Raw genomic sequence first — 22,437 nt, 5'->3', positions numbered from 1 at the left:
GCCAAAACTTCAAAAAAACTTAAACAAAAATCACTTTCTGCATGATTATGCAGAGGAATAAATGAAGAAATGACTTAAAAAAAACCTTGAGGTAACATCCAATGCTCTTGCTTAACCCATTAAGGCCTAAAGCGCTAAAACTCCCCAACATCTGAGGTTGTCTTTGGAATCACCCTTGAAAACCTGGAGTTTTCCCAGAATTTCAACACCTACAAAATAATCAATATCTCAGCCCCTGTAATAGACAGAAACATAATTCCAAAAGAATTTGAGAGCTTAGACATGCTTTCACACAGACCCAAGTTTATTCATATTTGCTGTTTCGATCGAAGAGGTAAAAATAAAGTGTCAGTGCAAGAGAAGCACTACTTTTAAGTTTAAAAACAATCGTGGTAACCCATCTTTTCTGTTACAAAGATGTAGATATTGTCATTATCTACAAACATTTATCTTAACCATATATCACGTTCGACTGGTTCTACTGGTTCAAAGTCCACAATCACATCATCTATATCACTGCCGTTATTCATTTTAGAGCTCCCGCGATTGACGGCATCCGTCAATACTGCTCGAAAAAAATCCAGATATCCCCTGACGACTCACGACACCATCACATGTCTATTCTGATGCATTTCACTGGTTAAGAGACCGATAATTAAATAATAAATAGAAAATGACATATACACTTTCCCGGCTTTGAGCGTAGAAAGACGCAACAGCGCTACCGGCTCTAGTGGTAGAAACATGGTTATGCACTCCCGTCCTTAATGGGTTAACACAGCAGCATTTAGCAACCTGCTTTTCACTTTTAGTCTTGTTTCCTCATTAATATTATTTGTATGACCATAAACGGAAAAAAACAAACATTCATGCTTTTCAGATGTACTTTGTCTCATCATGAAGAATTGTACAACCTGCTTTTCAGTTGCATTTTTTTTCATCATTTATAATTGTACGACCATAAATGAAAGATGCATGTAGCAACCTGCTTTTCAGTTTCATTCAGAAAATGAAGAATCTCAATTGGCCACAGGTGTGTGTACGATTGGGGGTTGCCCTGGTGACCAGGGTGTAACACGCCTCACTACCAAAGTGAGCTCAGATATAGTCCAGCTCACAACACTGAACAGTGTCAGCGGTAGAAAAATGTTGGATGGTATCTGAAACCAATCATATCTCTTACATTTTCCCGTGATGTTTCTTTAAATTACTGTTGTTTTTTTTAACCATTGCAGATATAAAGAAGCACACAACAGATGACAACCCTGACAAGCTGAAACTGGAGAAAGCAATTGAATCTCTAAAAGAAGTTATGACGTGAGTTTCTATGTCTTCACTCTCATTTGGGATTATCAATCATCTTATCGTCACACTAATAACATAACTGCCTAACTAACTTTTTAGCAGAAGTCAGATTTTATAGGAAATGACTCTCCATAGTCCAATGCAGATGAAAGATGTACAATAGCAGGGGAGAGAGAAATATACTGTGTGGAGGTTGAGTTAGTAACAGAGAATAATTGAGAAGCACTGATATTTGTAAATGTATATACACCTGCTCCATCCTACCCTCACTCGTGAACAAGACCCCAAGTTAATAGAACTCCTCCATTTGGAGCAGGATCTCATTCCCAACCTGGAAAGGTCACTCCACCCTTTCCTGACTGAGGACCTTGGACTCAGATTTGAAGGTGCTGATTTTCATCCTCACCACTTTTCATTTGGCTGCAAACTGCTCCATGGGGGTTGGAGATCACAGATTGATGAAGCCAACAAAACTACATCATCAAAGCAGGGATGCAATAGTGAGGCCACCAAACTGGACCCCGTCAATGCCTTTACCATGTCTAGAAATTATGTCCATAAAGGTTATGAACAGAATCGGTAGCTAAGGGCAGCCTTGGCAGAGTTCAGCCCTCACTGGAAACGAATCCGACTTACTGCCGGCAATGTGGACAAAACTCTGATATAGGTTGTACAGGGCCCAAAGAGCGTGTATCAGTGTGTATGGTACACTATACTCCCGGAGCACCCTCCACAGAACTCCTCAAGAAGCACGGCCGAACGCCTTCTCCAAGTCCACAAAACACATGTAGAGTGGTTTGGTGAACTCCCATGCACCCTGTCAAGGGTGTAGAGTTGGTTCCACAGCCAGGACGAAACCCACAATGATCCTCATGAATCAAATAATCGACTTCTTAGATGACCCTCCTCTGCAGCACTCCTGAATAGACCTTCTCAGGAAAGCTGAAGAGTGTGATCCACCTGTAGTTGGAACACATCCTCAGGTCCGATAAAAAAGGAGGCCATCACCCCGGTCTGCCAATACAGGGGCACTGTCCCCGGTGTCAATGCTATGCTGTCGAGGCGTGTCAACCAGGACAGTCCCCAATATCCAGAGGCTTTAGGAACAATGGGTGAATCTCATCAACCGGGCCTTACCATGAGGAGCTTTTTAACAACCTCTGTGACTTCAACCCCAGAGATAAGAGGGCCCACCTCAGAGTCTCCAGACTCTGCTTCTTCAAAGGAAGGTGTGTTTGTTGAACTGATTTCTTCAAAGCATTCCCCCCACCAACTCACATTGTCCCGAGTCAAAGTCAGCAGCGCCCCATGTCAAGTATACACAGTGCACTGCTTTCCCCTTCTGAGATGCCGGATGGTAGTCCAGAATTTCTTCAAAGCTGTCCAGAAGTTGTTTTTGATGGCCTCACCAAATTCCCCCCATGCCCGATGTTTTTGCCTTTGCGATCGCCAAAGCTGCATTATGGTTGGTTAGCGAGTACCCATCAGCTGGACCCGAATGGAGTTATTTTTCATCTTAACAGCCTTCGTTCTGTTGCTGCTCATCAATAGTTTCGGGGATTGCTGCCAAAACAGGCACTGACCACCTTAGGGCCACAGCTCCGGTTGGCGCCTCAACAATGGAGGCGCACAACATGGTCTTCTCTTCCTCAATGTTCCCCACCTCCCCTGGGACCTGGGTAAAGTCCTGCCAGAGGTGGGAGTTGAAACTCCTTCAGACAGGTCACTCTGCCAGACGTTTCCAGCAGACCCTCACGCTACCTATAAAACAATACCAACCACACAATAATAATAATCAATGGGTCTGCAAGGACCGGCATCTTTCCCCACCATCGGAACCATCGGATTACCGCTCCACCCCTCTCTGCACTCAAGTGTCCAAGACATGCGATTGCAAGTCCAATGAAACGACCACAAAGTCAATTATTTTGCTGTGGCCTAGATCATCCTGGTGCCAAGTGCACATGATCCTTATGTCTGAACATGTTGTTTATTATAGTTGATTCTTGACAAGCACAGAAGTCCAATACCAGAACACTGGTTGGGTTCTGATCACACCGTTCCAGGTCTCACTGTCATTGCCCACATAAGCATTGAAGTCCCCCAATGAAACGATGAAGTCCCCGGCGGGAGTGCTCTTCTGCACCCCTCCTACAAGGACTTCACAAAGGCTGGGTACTCTGAACTGTTGATTGGTGCATAACCACAAATAGTAAAGACCCGTCCCCCCAACCCGAAGGTGGGGGGCAATAAGTATGCCCACACCTGCTCGGCGCCTCTCTACATGGGCTACCCCATGAAGGAAGAGAATCCAACCCCTCTCAAGAGGACTGGTATCAGAGCGATGTGTCGAGGTGAGCCCGACTATGTGTTGTTGGAAATGCCCTTGTCCCATTTGTGGGAGTCAGTGGAGGAACCAGACACAATTTGTCCATTCACAATCATTGTACATAATGTCCAAAAACGACAGTATGTACAGCGCCAATCGTCACCAAAATTTATGTGGAAATCTCTACTTCAACCTCTGAAAATACCACTATCAACCTCTCCATCGCTCACTTATGACAGATTAAGGAAATGAGCAGCTCACATGCAAGTTTCTCTCATGCCATATTTGCAAGTCCCCGACATGCACGGCGCTACACAGGAGTTAGGGGGTCATATAGCACTGTCAGAAATCTTTCTCATCCCCATTCTGTGTGTAGTTGTATTTAACTTTATCAAAAAGGAGCATCTGCATTTTCATTCATTATCTTCTAACTTCTTAATGTTATTTTGACTTTGAATGTTGAAGGCCATGATTTGTCATTCATGATTCCACTGTTTTTATTGCTGTTTAAGTTATCAACAGGGGTGCACATAACTGGTACATAGGTACGCATGCACAACAGAAATCACTGATGCGTACCGTCATTTGCGTACCTGTACACACTAGTGGTGCAGTGCAACGAATCACTTTTATTGGTAAGGATCAAGAATCGGTTCAGGATGGGCACGATCCATAGAGTAGTTGGTGAAAAAAACTGTGCTCGTTCACAATAAGGCAACGTGATTAGTCCGCATTCAGCTGAGGAAGTTGAATACCCAAGATCAAAGATAAGTTGCATGTACAAGAGCGTTTTGCAAACATATTCAACGAACACTCTTGTCTCCACAAAGGCTAACTTCAAAATAAAGCTTACCAAACAATACATAATACACAATATTTAATAATAAATGTGCAACAGCCTTTTGTTTTTGTTTTATTTATTGAATTGTAAAGTGCTTTGTTACAGCCCTAGGTGTTATGAAATGCGCTACATGAATAAAATTGTATTGTATTGTATTGTATTGCATCATTATTAATGCCACTGCAATAGCCTTAGTGAACTTTTACTTTGAAGTTGTCCCGCGTGGTGGCGTGACGGCTACCTTGACTTCCGTTTTCGACGTATCGGCAGTTTTAACGCTTGCTACCAACACAAGACAAACAGTCTCGAAATCATATTCAGTCGCTAATTTAGGACACGAACAAACCGCTGGTTAATTACACTGTCATTGTATGATATGGCACAAGTCTCCGGCGTTAGTGGCTAGCGGCTGTTATCATTAGCTGGTAGTTCAACAGCTTCTCATTGGCTTGATTAACGTTTAACTTTTTTTAAACTTCTTTTTCTATATTGTGGACCTAGATTACTTTGTAATGTGCTGTCCATGTTTTAAGAAAAGTGCCTTAAATTGCACTTAAAGTCTTTTTCATCATGGAAAAAAAAAATAAAAATAAAACTTTGTCTTCATTCAATTTATAACAACACGTTTGCCTAATAATTGTAAGAAAACATTCTGCTCAAAATGTCTGGCAGGATATCTTGAAATGTATACACTGTACACATTACAAAATTGCGTTAAATTGTGTTCTTAAATCCTAAACGGCCATATTAGACATTGGGAGTTGATTTTTTTTTTTGTTATGGGCAAAAGCATTTTATAAAATAAATGCAGACACATTTCTATTTAGTTTTTTTTTTTTTTTTTCTCATACAAAAAAACGATCCGATCTGTGACTCAAAATCCGTGACCGATCTGAACCGTGACTTCTGTGATCCGTTGGACCACTAGTGAGTACCAAAGACAATCTTTGGTACTCATGCGAGTACAGCATGAAAACAAATTGGGCACCCCTGGGTATCAAGACACTTTTTACATGTGCTGTTTAGTATCCATGTCAGAATTTTGGTATCATGTTAGCACTATATTCCATCATATTAGTAACTGTACTGTACTTTCCACCAGTCACATTAACGAGGACAAGAGGAAGACAGATGGTCAGAAGCAGATCTTTGATGTTGTTTATGAAGTTGACGGATGTCCTGTAAGTCTGAGTTTATTGCCACTTTTTTTTTTTCTTTTTACATACTACTGCTATTTTAAAAACACAAACTTGACTCTGTAAGTTACGGTTCTCCCAATTATGCTTCATGTTGCATCATTGCTGTGTGTGAATGAGCAGTAGGGCTGCCACAAACAATTATTTTGCTAGTCAACTAATCACTAACAGTATTCGCGGCATATCACACCAGCAAACAGCTGTTCTTAGAATAACCAACATTAGTTTACAGCTCAAAATCTTTCAGTTATGTACAGTTTAATAATAAAGACCAAGTTGATAGAACATTCAACATTTATTAAACTTTGCAGCTTATACCAACATTCCTGACATGTTTATAAATGATGTTGCAACTTAAATTGAAAGTGATACTGTAAAGCTGGAAATGTTTATTGCATTTTTGAATGAAGCCAAAAACTATACACTATGCAGAGTTGAATTAATACTATGAAACTATCAATAGATACAAAAATACTCATACAATATTTCACTGTTCTTGGATATCAAGCCTTCTTTTAATGAAAACAATGAAATTAAATAAATATTAGGAGGAACTTATATTTCATTTTAGCATATTCTATAACTAACTTGCTTAGTACATCAAAAACGTCAGATTTTAGACAAATATCTCAGCATAGATTTTGGTCTATGAGACGAAGTGACGTCAGAGGCACAGTCGCGATTTTGCGGTCTTAACCCATTAAGGCTTAAAGTGCCTGGACAAACATCCCTCTAAAACTTAAGGGCAACTTTAGAAGCACCCTCTAAAACCTGAAGTTTTCCCAGAAATTCAACAACTACAAAATAATTGATGCTTCAGTCCCTGTAGCAGATAGAAACATACCGGTAATTCCAAAAGAATTCGACAAGTGCAGTTTTGTTTCATTTTTGTGTGTCTGGGGACTCCGAAACCTGTTTGTACTGAATAGTTTTCTGAGTCCCCAGAAACAAACAAACCAAAAACGATACTGTACCTTTCAGAGTGGCCTTTTATTGTGGGCAGTCTAAGGCACACCTGTGCGCTAATCATGGTGTATAATCAGCACCTTGATATGGCACACCTGTGAGGTGGGATGGATTTTCTCAGCAAAGAAGTGCTCACTATCACAGATTTAGACTGGTTTGTGAACAATATATATATATATATATATATATATATATATATATATATATACACATATATATATATATAACCTACGATATCTTAATTGCTTTTTCCACACATTATATATAACATATTTTCGCGACCAAAAGGCACATTGTATTAAAAGGCGCAGTCTCAGTTACGGGTGCTATTTATGGATTTAACACATGCATAAGGCGCACCGCAGAGCTGGGCACTTGACACTTTTTTGCCCATCCGGCCACAACCCTCCACCCTTGACCTGGGTACCCTTCCAGCCACGACCCCCCGGCCATATTTATAAACGGCCCCCGCCCCGTTCCGACCCCGCCCCTCCAAAAAAAATTAAAAAAGATAAGTGCATGATGCCCCCACGGGAAAAATGCTAACGGAAGAAGTTTATTTAAAGACAATTAGCTGGCTAACTTACTATTCAAACCGGCTGTGGACACGCTTCAAACGCGCCACTTACTCACGTACTTACCCAGCTGCGTGTACAGTAAGTATTCCCACCTACGGACCTCTGTCAAACGGATATTCCCTCACTTGGAAAAACAAAGTATGCATTAAACTTTCTACTCATATATTACATTAACAATCGATTCCTGACAACGGAAGTTCTGCTATCCGGAACCCGGAACCAATAGCGAAGCCCGCAGTTGCTCAAACTCAAACAGTCCCCGCTCTATACTACGGATAAACTTAGACCGCTCCGCCATCATCGGATCCAAAACGGCGACATGTAAGTTACTTCTTTTGCATGCGTTATTCTGAAATTGCAAAAGATTTGAAATTAATTCATTTCCATGTTCGTCTGTAGTTCATGGCGTCCAAATGAAGAAGAACGGTAATGACCGTGGAAGAAAGAGTGAAATGTATCCGATTAAGCGAAGCTGGACACAAAGTAAAAAAACATCCAGGAGACACTTGGAGTCGGAAAAACTCAAATCTACGAGACTTTGAAAATAGCTTGCGGTTTGAACTGTGCTTCGTTGGCGTGTCTCTTCGTGGGTGCCATTTTCAATGTTGTTATGCACAATAAATGCATATACCGGCACTATATACCTACTGGGGCATGCCTTTAGCGTCCTCTGTCACGCTCACCCTTCTCCCTTTAACGTCCGCATGGTGCCCTTACTCACGTCCGCCTTTCTCTATATAACCAGTGACTGGCAGCAAATGCTCCCAGTCAGTCAAACGCAGCGCTCAACAAAGTCACATAACATTCACAGATATTGGAACTGGGTGCACACATAAGCCGCACCACATTATAAGGTGCACTGTCCATTTTGGAGAACATTTTAGACTTTTAAGAGCGCCTTATAGGCGTGAAAATACGGTATATAACATAGGGCTGTCAGTTTAGCGCGTTATCGGCGTTAACCCAACCCCCTTTTGACGCCGTCAATTGTTTATCGTGTGGTTAAGGTTTCCATAGCAACCAGCGACTGCATTGATCAAGGCTGCTCGTCGCCACGATCTATACATGTATATTAAAAAAAAAAAAGCTTTAGAGTAGAAGAGGTGTTACATCTGCTTCAAAATATAGACGATGAGGATGAATTGCTCGACTGACACAAGGCTAAGTCCCCCTGCCCCGGCGATAGTGACGAACGTGTTTGGTAGTGTAACCCTTAAAAGTTGTTCTTCCTTATCTTCGGAGACCGTGGTATGGCGGGTTCCAATATAGGTTTGACGTGATATATTTCTTCTGGCTCACAAAACAATATTGCAGTATTTTAGAAAAACAATACATACCAAATAATATATGCAATCCCCAAATTACTATAAAAATTAAAATATTAATTGGCAACTAAATCAATCATGTGTTACAGTAATACATACCAGACAGTAGGGTTGGGCATCATTTGAATTTGGATGATTCCGGTTCCGATTCCGGTTCTTTGATTCGATTCCTGTTCCTAACAATTCTCGATTCTGATTCTTAACAAAACAAAAAAAGATTTATTTTTGGACAAATCACATGAACTTCTGTTTTCTTCAATTTCATGCATTTTTACTATTTGTGAAATTTAGCATGGATTATTTAAAGGGCTGTTTTTAACCAATATATTTTAATACATTTTTTGTATTATGATTTAGTATTATATCACAAGAGCTTTATTTTTTAGAAGTTCAAGACAATACAAGAATACAGCTGTTACTGAAAACATGCTACTGAACACCAATTCATCTTTTAATCTTAAAGATCTCTTAATTTTGTAAATTAAGACACTGAAATCTTTTAACACTCAGCAGCAACAGCCTATGACTGTGACACATCTAAGTATTCAAGTTAAAGACAAGTTGTCATTACAGTACACATATACACTTTTTGTGATGAAAAAAATATATACAATAATAGTTACAATTATTGCTAATTTATATATTAAAACTCTTTTTATAATGAAATATAGCAACTCTAAAGTCTTTATGTTTTATTTATTATTTACACTTTTTAGGCATTAAAATCTTTGAATGTTCAACAGCATGTTGTAACGAATTTGGTTATCTGTGTTGTGGTTGGATTTGTGTTATGCTGAGTTGGGATGTCTCCGAGGTTCCTGAATGCATCGTACGGCTAGTGAGAGGACCAGTGGAGAACGAAGGAGAGTGCTGTTGTACCGGTACTTTGTTTTTGGCTAAAAAGACTGCTTGCTTCCTCGTCTAAGAAACATTCAAAGTCGGTTGATGTCGTTTTAAGTGTTTTTGTTAGACATGCTACCTACAGCATATCCTTCGATCTCATGTAGCAGTGTCGGCACACAACTTTGGGACTTATCCACATTCCTTTCCCCATCGGCGATTTTAACAGGAAAGCCAGAATGTTCCCAAACAGGAGACCGCAGTGTTCAGGGGGACCTTCGAGCTTTGGCTTGTTTGCGTATGCGTTTGCTCCTCTTTAGTGCCGCTGCTCTCCTCTATCGCGTGCAACAGTCTATAGTGCTCGTGTGTAAGCTTACGCTATTAATAAAAACTGATCAGAAACGGTACGCAAGGTGGACCGAACCGAACATGCCATACCTAAACGTATGAATACACCCACGTGAACCGTACACACCTACTGGAGACATATAATCAGGTGGATTCTCCTTTGTACCAACATCTCTCCATTGTGCAGGCTCAGACAAATCTCTTATTGTGGCAACTCTATTTGCAACAAAGGTATAAAAACTCCTATCTTCATTGTTAACATACTTCGCACAGATGTGCTGTCAGTCCAAAACACAGGTTTTTGGACGTTCATTACAAGCTCAGCTTTAATGATAGCGTCCACCTTCACAGCGAGAACAGCTGCAGACAGCTCAAGTCGGGAAATGGTCACAGTCTTTCAGGGCGTTACTCTGCCCTTGCCAAGGAGAAAGGCAATGTGAATTTGGTTTTCCTCACTCACCAGACAAACATATGTGACTGTTCCATAGCCTCCTTCGCTGGCGTCTGAAAAACGGTGCAATTGCGCTTGTTTTATGCCTCCAGAACTTGCTGGTCTGATAAATCGGTTAACATTGAATGCAGCTAGTCCTCTAACCACCTTCTCCATTGCTTTAAAATGCCTGGTGGCAAAGGATCATCCCAGTTACAGCCCCTTTTGCACAGCTTCTGTTGCATTATTTTGCCCTGCACGGTCACTGGCGCCAGGAACCCCGGCAGGTCGTAAACAGAACTGTTGACTGATAGCACCCCACGCCTGGTCAGAGTCTGATGCTTCGTTTCCATTCCAAAGTTGAACGCATCAGTTTCCACACACCACTGAAGTCCAACCGCTATTTCCACTGGAAGCTTGTCAGTGTCCAAGTCCAACATCTTCAGCTCCTTGGCTCTCCACTCTTCAGAGATGGCTTGCAGAAAAACACGACTGTTGCTTATCCACTTTTCTAAAGCAAAGCCTCCCTGTTGACAGAGCGCAATGAGACCCTGTATCAGCTGGATAGCTTCCATAGCTGTGGCTGAGCTCTTCTGGCAATCATCAACATAAAAGTTCCGTTGGACAGTTTCTATAACAACGGCTGGGAATTTGTACTGATTATCTTGGGCATTCGGCCACCACAAAAAATTAAAAAGTCAGATTCTCTTCTGTCACAAGGACCTGATGGAACATAGCTTGAATGTCTCCCATGAAGCTTATTGGCTGTTGTCTGAACCTCACGAGGACACCCACAATGTGCTTGTGAGATTGGGCCCTTGCAGCAACTCAGTGTTCAGGGACCCACCTTTGAAAGTGGCGCCGCAGTCAAACGCAACACGCATTGTTCCTTTTCTAGGATGATGCACACCAGGATGGGGAATATACCAAACTTTCCCCGAATCAAGGTCTCTTTCATTTACAGGTACTTGTTCTGCATAATTACAAGCAATTGCATTGTTCATATAGTCCACATATTCTTGATGGAATTGCTGATTGAACTTAAATTTTTTCTTCAGACCTTGTAACCTATGTTGGGCCACAGCAAAGTTGTTTGGTAAGTAGACATCTATCTTCTTAAAAGGTAAATTCACAGCATATTGTCCATCCTATAACTTCGCAGATGTTTTCAGTATGCTGAGAAACCTTTGGTCTTCTCTTGACATTTCGTTTTTACATATGTTTCTCACATAAATCACGGTTATACTGTTTCATCAGCAGCTCCTCCAACCTGCTGACACCAATTCTGTTTACTGATATAGGAGAAGGTTCCAACTTACTACTCCCATACAGTCGGGCATTAACCACCCAGCCGAGCACAGTTTTGACAGCATACGGACCATTTCCTTGGCTGTTAATAACCGCCCATGGCTCCAGCAGGTTAGGTGCATTGATACCGATCAACAGGTCAACCTCAGCCTGAATGGATGGCATATGTACACTTGTAAAATGTGGCAATTTCAAAAAGATCTCAAGATGTTACCATATCATCTGTAGTGACTGGCATTTGTTTTTGTGTAATAACTTCAGGGAGGAGATAGAACTATGAGCCTTCCAGGCCAGCCACCTGAAGGTTGAACAGCGAAAAGGCTGGACTCATCTTTGTTTGACCCATTGTTCGTAACAGGACTTGAGTTCTCCTTTTTCCAGGGAGGCTTAAGCGATGCATCAACTGTTCGGAGCAAAATGATCCGGTGCTTCCCGGATCCAAGAAGGCATAAATTGAGATCACACAATCCCCCTTGACAGCAGTTGAGCAGTTGTCTATCGATTTATTTGTCACACTGTTGGGTGGTATTGCTTGCAAATTTCACCTTTCAATCTTGCACCACAGGCACGGCTAATATGGCCTTAATGAAGACAGCCAAAACATAATCCTCTTTTCGTCAATAAAAACACTTTGTCCATATGTCTCTTCCTTTTAAACTGCTTACAGTTTTCCAGCAAGTGTTCCATTGAGCAGCAAACACAGCGGCCATTTTTGTTATCTTTGGATGAGTGTGGCTGCTTAACTTCATTGTGAGGGCCTGCCACAGTCACTATAATGGCCACTACGTTCCTCTTCACTCTGTCACTGACTTTCCTCGACTTAATGATGTTGAGTTAGGGATGAAGTCATGTAGATCTCCAAAGAAGGGGTCTGAAAGAATTCTGACATGCTTCTCAATGAATTGAACCATATCACCAAATCCAGCTCTGTATCCTGTGGACTCCATAATGTCATGAGCCTTGCACGCCAGCATTATCTTAATTTAGAGGGCAATTTGGCCAATATTGCCCTCATGTTCACAGGCATGTTCAGTTCCTGCACATACTCCAGCTCTTCCATGATGTTACAATAGCCGCACAGAAATAGGGCGTAGCTCTGAAGTGCCTTTGTGTCATCTGATCTTATTGTTTGCCATGACAGAGCCTTACTGACACTTATGCAGTGGCAATTTTGTAAGGATTTTAAAAAATGATCACGATCTCAAGCCAAGTGTTGACAATTTGGCACTAGTTCCTGAGGTTGACCTCGGGTGAATTGCTCCAAATACAAACTGTCCGCCGCAATTGCTTTACTTTCTACTCCTTGTTCAAATGCTTTTATGAAAGTTCTGTAGTGCAGAGGATCACCATCAAAAATAGGAATGTCTGTTGGTGGGAGTGTCATTGTGCGCTGTTGGTTCATTAAAGCAGCTGTAATCTCAGTTGTTTGCTCTTAATGTTTCATAAGGTCTCCAGGCACCTGAAGAATAGTTGGTAACTGAGATTGCGTTTCATTTTGTTTTGACTGTCCGTTTATTTCCATACTTTTTCCGTTTTGTTCCACTAGAGTGTACTCTTGCATTGTGTTAAGATAAGATAAGATAAGAATGCCTTTATTGATCCCACAGTGGGGAAATTTTCATTGTTAGAGCAGCAAAGGTATAGGTCACACAGGGACGGCGGCATAATGTGGCCATTAATGTATAACATTGACGGCAAACATTTAGGATCAAACCCATGTAAATATATGCAGTAACATGTGTATATACACATGTATATACACACCAACCTACATCTACATAAAAAGTATGGGGAACACTCATTTCGGCCTGTACATAGTACAGAGGAAAAAATACTCTAAGTAAGTGACAGTGCTGCAGTGCTGTAGTGAAATGTAAGGGACAGTATTGGATAAAAATAAAACTAGACTAACAGTAGTGGGGAATGTTGAGTATTGCACGGTATTACAGTAGTGGGGAATATTGGGTATTGCACGATATGAGCTCAGGTGCAGGACTGCACAATTGCACTAATGTCCGCCAGTTTGTAGAGACTACACAATGTTCTTGCTAAAGAGTCTGACAGCAGCAGGCAGGAAGGAACGGCGAAATCTCTCCTTTGCACAGCGAGGGTGTAACAGTCTGTCACTGAAGGAGCTGTGGAGTGCTGTTAGGGTGCCCTGGAGGGGGTGGTCCGGGTTGTCAAGCATTGATGACAGCTTGGCCAACATCCTCCTGTCCCCCACCGAGTCCACAGAGTCCAGGGAGCAGCCCAGGACAGAGCCGGCCCTCCTGACCAGTTTGTCCAGCCGCTTCTTGTCCCGGGCCGAGACGCCGCCTGCCCAGGCGACCACTCCCTGGAAGATGACCGATGCAACCACCGAGTCATAAAAGTTCCTGAGGAGTGTCCCCTGAACCCCAAAAGACCTCAGTCTCCTGAGTAGGAAGAGTCTGCTCTGACTCTTCCTATAGAGGGCGTCTGTGTTGTCGCGCCAGTCCAGTTTATTGTTCAGATGAACACCCAGGTTGAGACTCTCTCAACATCTGTTCCCTGGATATTCACTGGTGCAGGTGAAGAGTGCTGGCGCCTACCGAAATCCACCACCATTTCTTTGGATTTTCCCGCATTGATCAGGAGGCGGTTCTGCTGGCACCAGTCCACAAAACCCTGAGTAAGTTCTCTGTACTCCCGATCATCTCCGCCTGTGATGAGGCCGACAATCGCAGAGTCGTCAGAGAACTTCTGCAGGTGACAGGTAGGGGTGTTGTAGTTGAAGTCCGAGGTGTAGAGGGTGAACAGGAAGGGAGCCAAGACAGTTCCCTGTGGGGCCCCCGTGCTACAGAGGAGCACGTCAGACACACAGTCCTGTGTCCTCACATACTGTGGCCGGTTTGTGAGGTAGTCTTGAATCCATGTGGTGAAGTGGTGGGCCACCCCCGCCCGCTCCAGCTTGTCTCCCAGTAGGGTGGGCTGGATGGTGTTGAAAGCACTGGAGAAATCAAAGAACATGATCCTCACAGTGCTCCCCGCCTTCTCCAGGTGGGAGAGTGAAGTGTGGAGGAGGTAGATTATGGCATCATCCACACTGATGCCAGGCTGATATGCGAACTGGAGTGGGTCCATTGAGGAGCTCACCAGGGGGCGCAGGTGGACAAGGACCAGTCTCTCCAGGGTCTTCATCAGGTGAGACGTCAGCGCCACTGGTCTGAAGCTGTTGAGCTCCTTCGGGTGGGGGGTCTTTGGCACCGGGACCAGGCAGGATGTTTTCCATAGCTGGGGGACCCTGCCCAGCTTCAGGCTCAGGTTGAACATGTGCTGGACAATTCCACACAGCTGGTCTGCGCAGGATTTAAGGAGCTGGGGGCTGATGCCATCTGGACCCGCTGCCTTCCTCGCCTTCATCTTCTTCAGCTGGTTCCTCACCTGAGATGTTGTGAAGGCCGAGGCTGGGCAGGAGGGAGTGGTGGCTATCTGGTGTAGCTGGGAGCTGGAGACTGTGGAGAAAAGGGGGGAGGGGGTGACATGCCCAGCAGGAGGAGTAGGTGGAGGCTGCAGCAGGAGAGACTGAGTGGAGGCAGGCATCTGATCGAACCTATTGAAAAAGAGGTTCAGCTCATTTGCCCACTGCAGGTCCCCCCCAGTCCGGGTCTTGGGTTGTCCGTGGCCTGAGATGGTCTTCAGGCCCCTCCAGACTCCTAATAATTGGAAGGGACTACAGTTTTAATTGAAGGTGTTATTCATACACCGAGATAAGTAAACCTAAAGTAAACCTAAAGTGATGTTTTTGAGTTATTAATAACGTAGCCAGGAAATTGTCCAAATATGACTTTATAATTAATAAGATTTGGGATGCTATTGCGTACGTCTGTTAAGAAGAGAATCACATCATTAGTATATAATGATATTTTATGGTCCTGCCCTCCAAGATGAATCCCTTTTATACTAGCATGCGTTCTAACCGCCATCGCCAATGGCTCTATGGCAGGAATAAACAACATAGGTTAAAAGGGACATCCCTGTCGGGTAGAACGTTCTAATGCAATTGACTTTGAGTCAAGATTATTAGTTAGTATACTAGCCATCGGGTCAATATATAACAGTTTTACAGTTTTAGGAAGTGAACACTAAGTCCATATTTCGGCAGTAGACTAAATAAATATTGACATTCTATTCTATCAAAGGTCTGCCTGGCATCTAGCGACAACAGTGCTGTGTCCTCAGCACCACACTTTTCATGTATGATATTCAGGACTCGCCTTATATTATGAAATCCTTGACGTCTCTGTACAAAACTGTTTTGGTCATTATGTACCAAATATGGGATGTGTTTTTCCAACCTCTTAGCTAAGAATTTGCACAGTATTTCAGTATCACAACCCATTAAACGTATAGGTCTAAAAGGGGAACCTTCCGTAGGAGGCTTCCCTGGTTTCCAAATAAGTGTTATGACTGGTAGTCGTAAGGAGGGTGAGAGTATCCCGGTTTGAAACGATTCATTAAACATATTCAATAGCGGGATAAGTAACCTTTCTTTAAGCGTTTTAGAAAATTTAATAGGCAGGCCATCATTTCCACAAATTTTACCACTTTTTGTGATTTGAATTGCTTCTTAAATTATAACATTCCCTAAAGCTATCATTGATGTCCAATGGATCCACAGATACATTTCCTGATGAGGTTGTAATACTTTTAGTAGTTCTTTCAGATTGCATTTTTCTAACTTGCCATGATGACAATTTCCCCGCCTTTACGCCTTGATCATAATAGGCCCTTTTAAACCACAAAAGACTATTGGCCACTATCAATGTATCATCTAACAATGTATTATATTCAGCTTTGATGAGGAGCAGGTCTTTTTCATGAGCAGGATCATCATTTGTATTAAGGTTACTTTATAACTCTTTAATTAGTTTTTCTAAACTGTCCATTACTATTCTTTTTTGGCTCAATTTAGAAATTTTATGGCTGATGATTTCTCCTCCAATGACCACTTTAAATTCATACCATAGGATACTAGCCAAAGTTTCATTAGTATTCAATTCAAATTAGGCATCGATCTTATCTCCTACATAAACAAAATCAGAATTTTGCAGCCAAGTCTCGCCGTAAATGGTTTACCCGACTGACCGATCGCCACCAAAATGCAAATGCACATTACTACTCTTGTCCACTTCAACCTGTTAAAGTATAAAAGTGTTCTGCACAATAGTTTTGATTCATTGATATAAAATGTGATTGCATCATGATCACCTCCACAAAATCAAAAATACCTCGGCGATCGCTTCTCTACTTACACAGGCTGAAGCGGACAAGAGCATGAATGCACACACTGGTTATATTTCGGACATTTAGCTACGCTCAACTCGTGTCAACTCTCAGGAGGCAGACGGCAACTGGCAGCAGGCAAGCAATCAGGCAAGCATGGATCTTTATTCCCCCCCTTTCCTCCCTGGCTAACAGTAGGATAACGGTACAGCGAATAGCAACAACTAGCTTTAGGCCGTTAAAACAAAAGGCGTTAGCCCAACAACATTAGCTCCTTACTGTCTTCACACGCGTGGTTGCCTCCCAAGCAGTCACATGCATTGTCCGACACCGCTTGCAGCCGCGAGAGTGAAGTAGCGTCAGAGTGAGGTAAGACCTCATCGAACACCGGGGGTGTCTTGAATGTGCCCATCCGACTTCACAGCCGAGTGTGGCTGCATTGGAACACACCATTTTGGCTGTTACTTTCCGAATTGGATGGCGTATAGTAGGTCGAAAAACTGGGGCCATTCCTCATCCAAATAAATGTGCATGTCTACTCATTCCCACTTCAGTCTCTGTAAATATCCTGACTGGTGTTAAATGCCTCGCTCGTCCTAACTGTGATCAGCAAAGAAGCAGTGTTTTTTTTTTTGTTTTTTTGTTTTTTTTCGCCATGCAAAGAAGCAGTGTGCACTTGTCCCAGCATAAATCTATGTAGCTCTGCTCACTTCCACATTTCCTCATTCTCGTATAAATCAGCCATGGAGAGGTTAATCCTTTTGATATGTTAAAATGGTCAATTTTGGTGCCAATAGACCACCGTTTTTGGACGTTTTAAGCAATGAAAATACAATGATTTCCAATGGAGAGTTTGTAATCGGTCCCTCCAGTGACTCCGACTGAACAAGGATAGAACGACTGGGGGCGCGGCCATTTGCCTAATTAACAAGAGGCCTTATTCATGGAGTCACTTATTTCCTAATCTCTCCCAAATTTATTGTATAAAATAGAAAATGACAACTTTTTTCATATTCCGGATTAAAAAATATATAAAATGAACTTTTTAGTGAAAACATGGCCATCCCGTCCCAACCATCCCTTTAACGAAGGATTTTGGGTTGTTCATTTCACCTACATCTATGAAAATTCGCCGGTATATGTAACAGACCTACAAAGACCAACAAAAACGTCTTTTATAGCCATGTGCTTTTAACCTTACAGGAAGTCAACCATTTTGAATTTACTTTAAAATTGTCGCAACTTTTTGGGACTTTCATAGTAGTCATATTTTAACGAATTCTTCCTAGAGCATTTATCCGATCGTCTTCAAACTTTACGTGCTTAATCTAAAGATATTTAAGATGAAAAGTTATTTAAATCTTTTTATTTTGTTGTACGATGTTGTCGTGGCAATGCGCTGTATATCATGAAAACTGATGCTGTTTTGGAGGGTCTAAACCTGGGCGAAAACTCACGAAACTTTGCACACACATCAGAACTTGCATGAAAATAAATATTTTAGAGATTTCTTGTGCTATTTTCCCAAAATAGCTCCATTGTTCCCCCTACACATTTTTCACCAAGCGTTCCCGGTTCCACGTTTCACATACATCTGTGAAAACTGGGAGGCATATGTAACAGCCCAAGACATCAAAGATGACTTTTGTAGTCATGTGCTAAATCCAACACGGAGTCCGCCATTTGGCTTTATTTTGAAATCTGCACCTCTATTGGCCTTTTATAGGTCATATTTTAACAAACTCCTCCTAAAAATATTATCCGTTTGTTTTCAAACTTTCAGTGTTTCACCTAAACATGTTTAAGATGAAAAGTTATTGAAAGGTTTTTATTTTATCGCACGTTGATAACACGACGATGCACTGTTTATAAATACAAATGATGTTGTTTTTGAGGGTCTAAACCTGGGCGAAAACTCGTGAAACGTTGCACACACATTAGTAGGGTTGAGCATCATTTGAACTTGGACGATTCCCGTTTCCGGTTCTTTGATTCAATTCCGGTTCCTAACGATTCTCAATTATGATTCCTAACAAAAATAAAAATGAGTTATTTTTGGACAAATCACATGCACTTTTCTGTTCTTCAATTTCATGAACGTTTTAATATTTGTGAACTTTACTATGGATTATTCAAACGGCTGTTTCTAACCAGTATATATATATATTTTTTTTTTCCCATTATTATTTAGTATAATTTTTCACAATAGCACTATATATATATATATATATATTTTTTTTTTCCCATTATTATTTAGTATAATTTTTCACAATAGCTTTATTTTTGAGAAGGTCAAGACAATACAATAATGCAGCTGTTATTGAAAGTGTGCTACTGAACACCAATTGATTGGCTAACCTTGTCTTGCTTTAGAAAGAAAATATATGACAAACACAACGCTGCATTTTAAGGGCAAGCAAGGAAATTCTAATCCAAGCAGTCTATGTAACCAGATGATATATCTGTATGTGTAGTATTTATGTGTATGCTGCAGCTGCATATCCTATTAGCTGGATATGTGCATTTGTGTGTTGAACCTGTTGGCTCAATGTTGCCATTAGACGTACTTAGCTGATTCGGACTTTTGGGTCATAAGCTGCATCTTATCAGTTCTATGGCTAGGCATCGGCCAAATGAGCCAGCCGGGCTGGCCCGGGGCAGGATCACCTACCCCGTGAAGGGCGACTGCTGCCACCGTGGTGTCCCAGCGGCGGCCGCCGCTGTGGAGGTCCATGGGAATGCCCAGAATCGCCACGCCGCGCCCCGCGGTTGGCAGCCATTATGAAGCGTGCGGAGGGGCTGACCAAGACGACCGTTTTTTTTTTTTTTTTTTTCATTAATTTTTTATCGGTCATACTTTGTTCGTAGCTCTTCCGCGCGGCTAACTAGGAATCGAAACTTAGCACCAACAGTCTAAAATCTGAACTGTTCCCCGAGAACCGGAATGATGGACCCAGTTCCACTAGATGTCCAGTTCTCGGTGCCCAACCCTATACATTAGACCTGGCATTAAAATAAATACTTTATAGATTTCTTGTGCTTGTTCTTTCTCTAGTGCCCCCTACACATTTTTAAAGAAGCATTTCCGGTTCTACGTTTTACCTAGATCTGTGACAATTTGGAGACATCTGTAACAACCCAAGACCTATAAAAAAGTATCTTATATCCATAGGCTAAATCTTACCGGAAGGCCGCCATTTTGACGTTATTTTGGAATTGGCTGACGTTTTGCAGCCTTTTGTAGAGGTCATATTTTAGCAAACTCCTCCAAGAGATTTTATCCAATCGTCTTCATACTTTGAGTGTTTCATCTAAACATGCTTAAAATGAAAAGTTATTGAACGTTTTTTCTTTCGTTGCATGCTGTTACCGTGGTGATGTGCCATTTGCAAAGGAAAATGATGCTGTTTTTGACTATTCTAAACCGAGGCGAAAACTCATGCATATTTTGGACAAACATCAAGCCTGGCATAAACACCTACATTTTTGATGCTTTGATGCTGTCCTATGTGCAAGTATCCTACTGTGCAAGTACCCCAACGTGGCTTTTGTGCATAATTTAACCCATTAAGGCCTAAAGCGCCTTCCTCACCAGCTGCCCAAAACCTAAGGTCACCTTTGGAATTACCCTTGAAAACCTGAAGTTCTCCCAGAAATTCAACACTTACAAAATGATTAATATCTCAGCCCCTGTAGCATACAGGAACATAATTCCAGAAGAAATAAAGAGCTTAGACATGTGGCTTTCACACAGGCAGAATTTATTATTTACTGTTTTAATCGAAGATGTAAAAATAACGTGTCAGTGCAAGAGAAGGACTATTTTAACTTAAAAAAAATAGAGTGGTGATTACCATCCTCTACTCTGTTACAAAGACATCAATATCGTCATTGTCTACAAACCATATCATATCACGTTCGACTGGTTCCACTGGTCGTGCGCGTTGTCTATACAGCAATGCCGTTACTTTACTTACTTTAATCAGAACTCCCGGCGATCGACGGCGTCCGCCATTAGCCTACCTACGGCTCGAAAAAATTCCACGACATCCTCCGCGGTCTCGCAACACCGTCATGCGTATATTCTGATGCATTAAGAGACGGAGAATTGGATTAAAAAAGGACAGTGATGTATCCGCTGTGCCGCTTGAAAGGTAGAATGACGCAACAGCGCTCTCAGCTCTAGTGATAAAAACGCGGTTATGCGCTCTCTTGCTTAATGGCTTAAAGAATTCGAGCTGTAAGCTACTGCCGCCATTTACATATGATCCGATTAGTCGACTAATCGCGACTACTGTTGGTGATTATTCAACTAGCAAAGTAATAGTTTGTGGCAGCCCTACTTGACACGCTTGCACCAAACATCATTGCGTATTGCGTTTGTGGATGGCTTCAGCACCACAATAGCCCACAGAGACAAGCATGGTAGCGAGTTTAAAAAAATAGAATCGAAAATTGGGAACTGAAAATCAAAAATTGAATCAGGTCATTTGTGAATCGTTACATCTCGAGCGGTTATCATTATGCATATAATAAAAATCAGGATCTCTGTCTTTGTCAAAGAATATACTGATTTTACAACTAGACCTTGATTTGTAAATCTCTCACCTTAACTCTGTTGATTGTCCATTCACTTTGTCAATATCATATCCCTCTCTCTGCAGGCCAACTTGCTATCCTCCCACCGCAGTCTGGTTTACAAAGTGGAAACAATTGCTCTCGGAAACCAACCATGCGACCGTGGTGAACATGTCACACTCTTCCTCTTCAGTGATTGTTTGGAGGTGAATTATTATTATATTTTTTGTTCTGGTCTTTTGAAATGCATTATTTATTTATTATGTATGGACAAAAAACCATTGTAGTCATTTCTCAGTCTGTCGGGTGGTCTTTCCTGTACTTTGTGGGCTATTTTTTATTTTATTTATGTATTTATTTTTGGGAGGGAATTTTTTGGCATTTAGTTTGTGGTGCCCTAAACTAAAAAAAAATGTTTTTGTTTTTTAAAGCAACACCGAGTCAATTGTCAGTTGTTGATTATGGCGGTGCCATGTGGACAAATGCGGTCGTGTTTTGACAAAAATCAACCACGTTTCCCATGCGTGCCAGCGTGTAGTGCTGTGAAATCCTGAGCCGTCCTTATAGCGAAAGGAGGAAGTGGGTATGCCGTAAAGCAATTCAGGACATTTGTATTTTTTTGTGTGCCAGGGAAAAGCCTACCCTCCTCAAAATGGCTTTGTGCCAATAAAAACGATACAGACCCCCTCACGGTATGAAGTCCCATTCAACTACTGTACTTGTAAGTAAAAGTTTCATCAAAAGAGTTGTGAAAATTTTTTATTAAGGTCGATTTCTTGGCCAGTGCTGCTTTAAGAATGACTTGACTCGAGTTAAACTCGGGTTGCTATTTTTAGGACTTGGGACTTGTCAAAAACATGCGAATGACTAGACATGACTTGGGACTTGGTATATAAGTAACTCAACTTGACTTAGTCTTGAACCTCATGACTTGGTGTGAGATGGTTTGTGAAAATTGTCCGAACGGCTCGTTTCAACAGTGGTGTTTGTATTCGCACAGTCATATAATACTAACCCCCTCCCCACTCCCTTTTGTTCAATAATGAGATGAAGTGATGTGTGCTTCGAAAGTTGCTTCTATTCATCAAAACAGACACCACAGACACACCGGTATTACTGCCGTGTTTGACTTACTGCCCAGTCAATTGT

At 41.8% G+C, this 22,437-nt stretch overlaps 1 protein-coding gene across 7 annotated transcripts in view; it reads left to right on the top strand.

The window, feature by feature from the left end:
- Window positions 1-22,437, top strand: part of ect2 (epithelial cell transforming 2) — a 235,313-nt gene that overhangs the window by 152,642 nt on the left and 60,234 nt on the right. For 5 of the 7 annotated variants that reach the window (XM_086047347.1, XM_086047345.1, XM_086047344.1 and 2 more), the window contains 3 exons: window positions 1,236-1,317; window positions 5,578-5,656; window positions 21,375-21,494. In XM_086047347.1, coding sequence (XP_085903473.1) covers window positions 1,236-1,317; window positions 5,578-5,656; window positions 21,375-21,494 — 281 coding nt within the window. The remainder of the gene's footprint in view (window positions 1-1,235; window positions 1,318-5,577; window positions 5,657-21,374; window positions 21,495-22,437) is intronic. The other 2 variants (XM_086047346.1, XM_086047350.1) reach the window with 2 other exon arrangements.

This window comes from Filicampus tigris, chromosome 12 (genome assembly GCF_054856515.1).
Source record: "Filicampus tigris isolate MCC_2025a chromosome 12, RoL_Ftig_1.0, whole genome shotgun sequence".
In the NCBI taxonomy this organism is placed as follows: domain Eukaryota; kingdom Metazoa; phylum Chordata; class Actinopteri; order Syngnathiformes; family Syngnathidae; genus Filicampus; species Filicampus tigris.
This window is presented reverse-complemented; position numbering and strand designations above follow the sequence as displayed.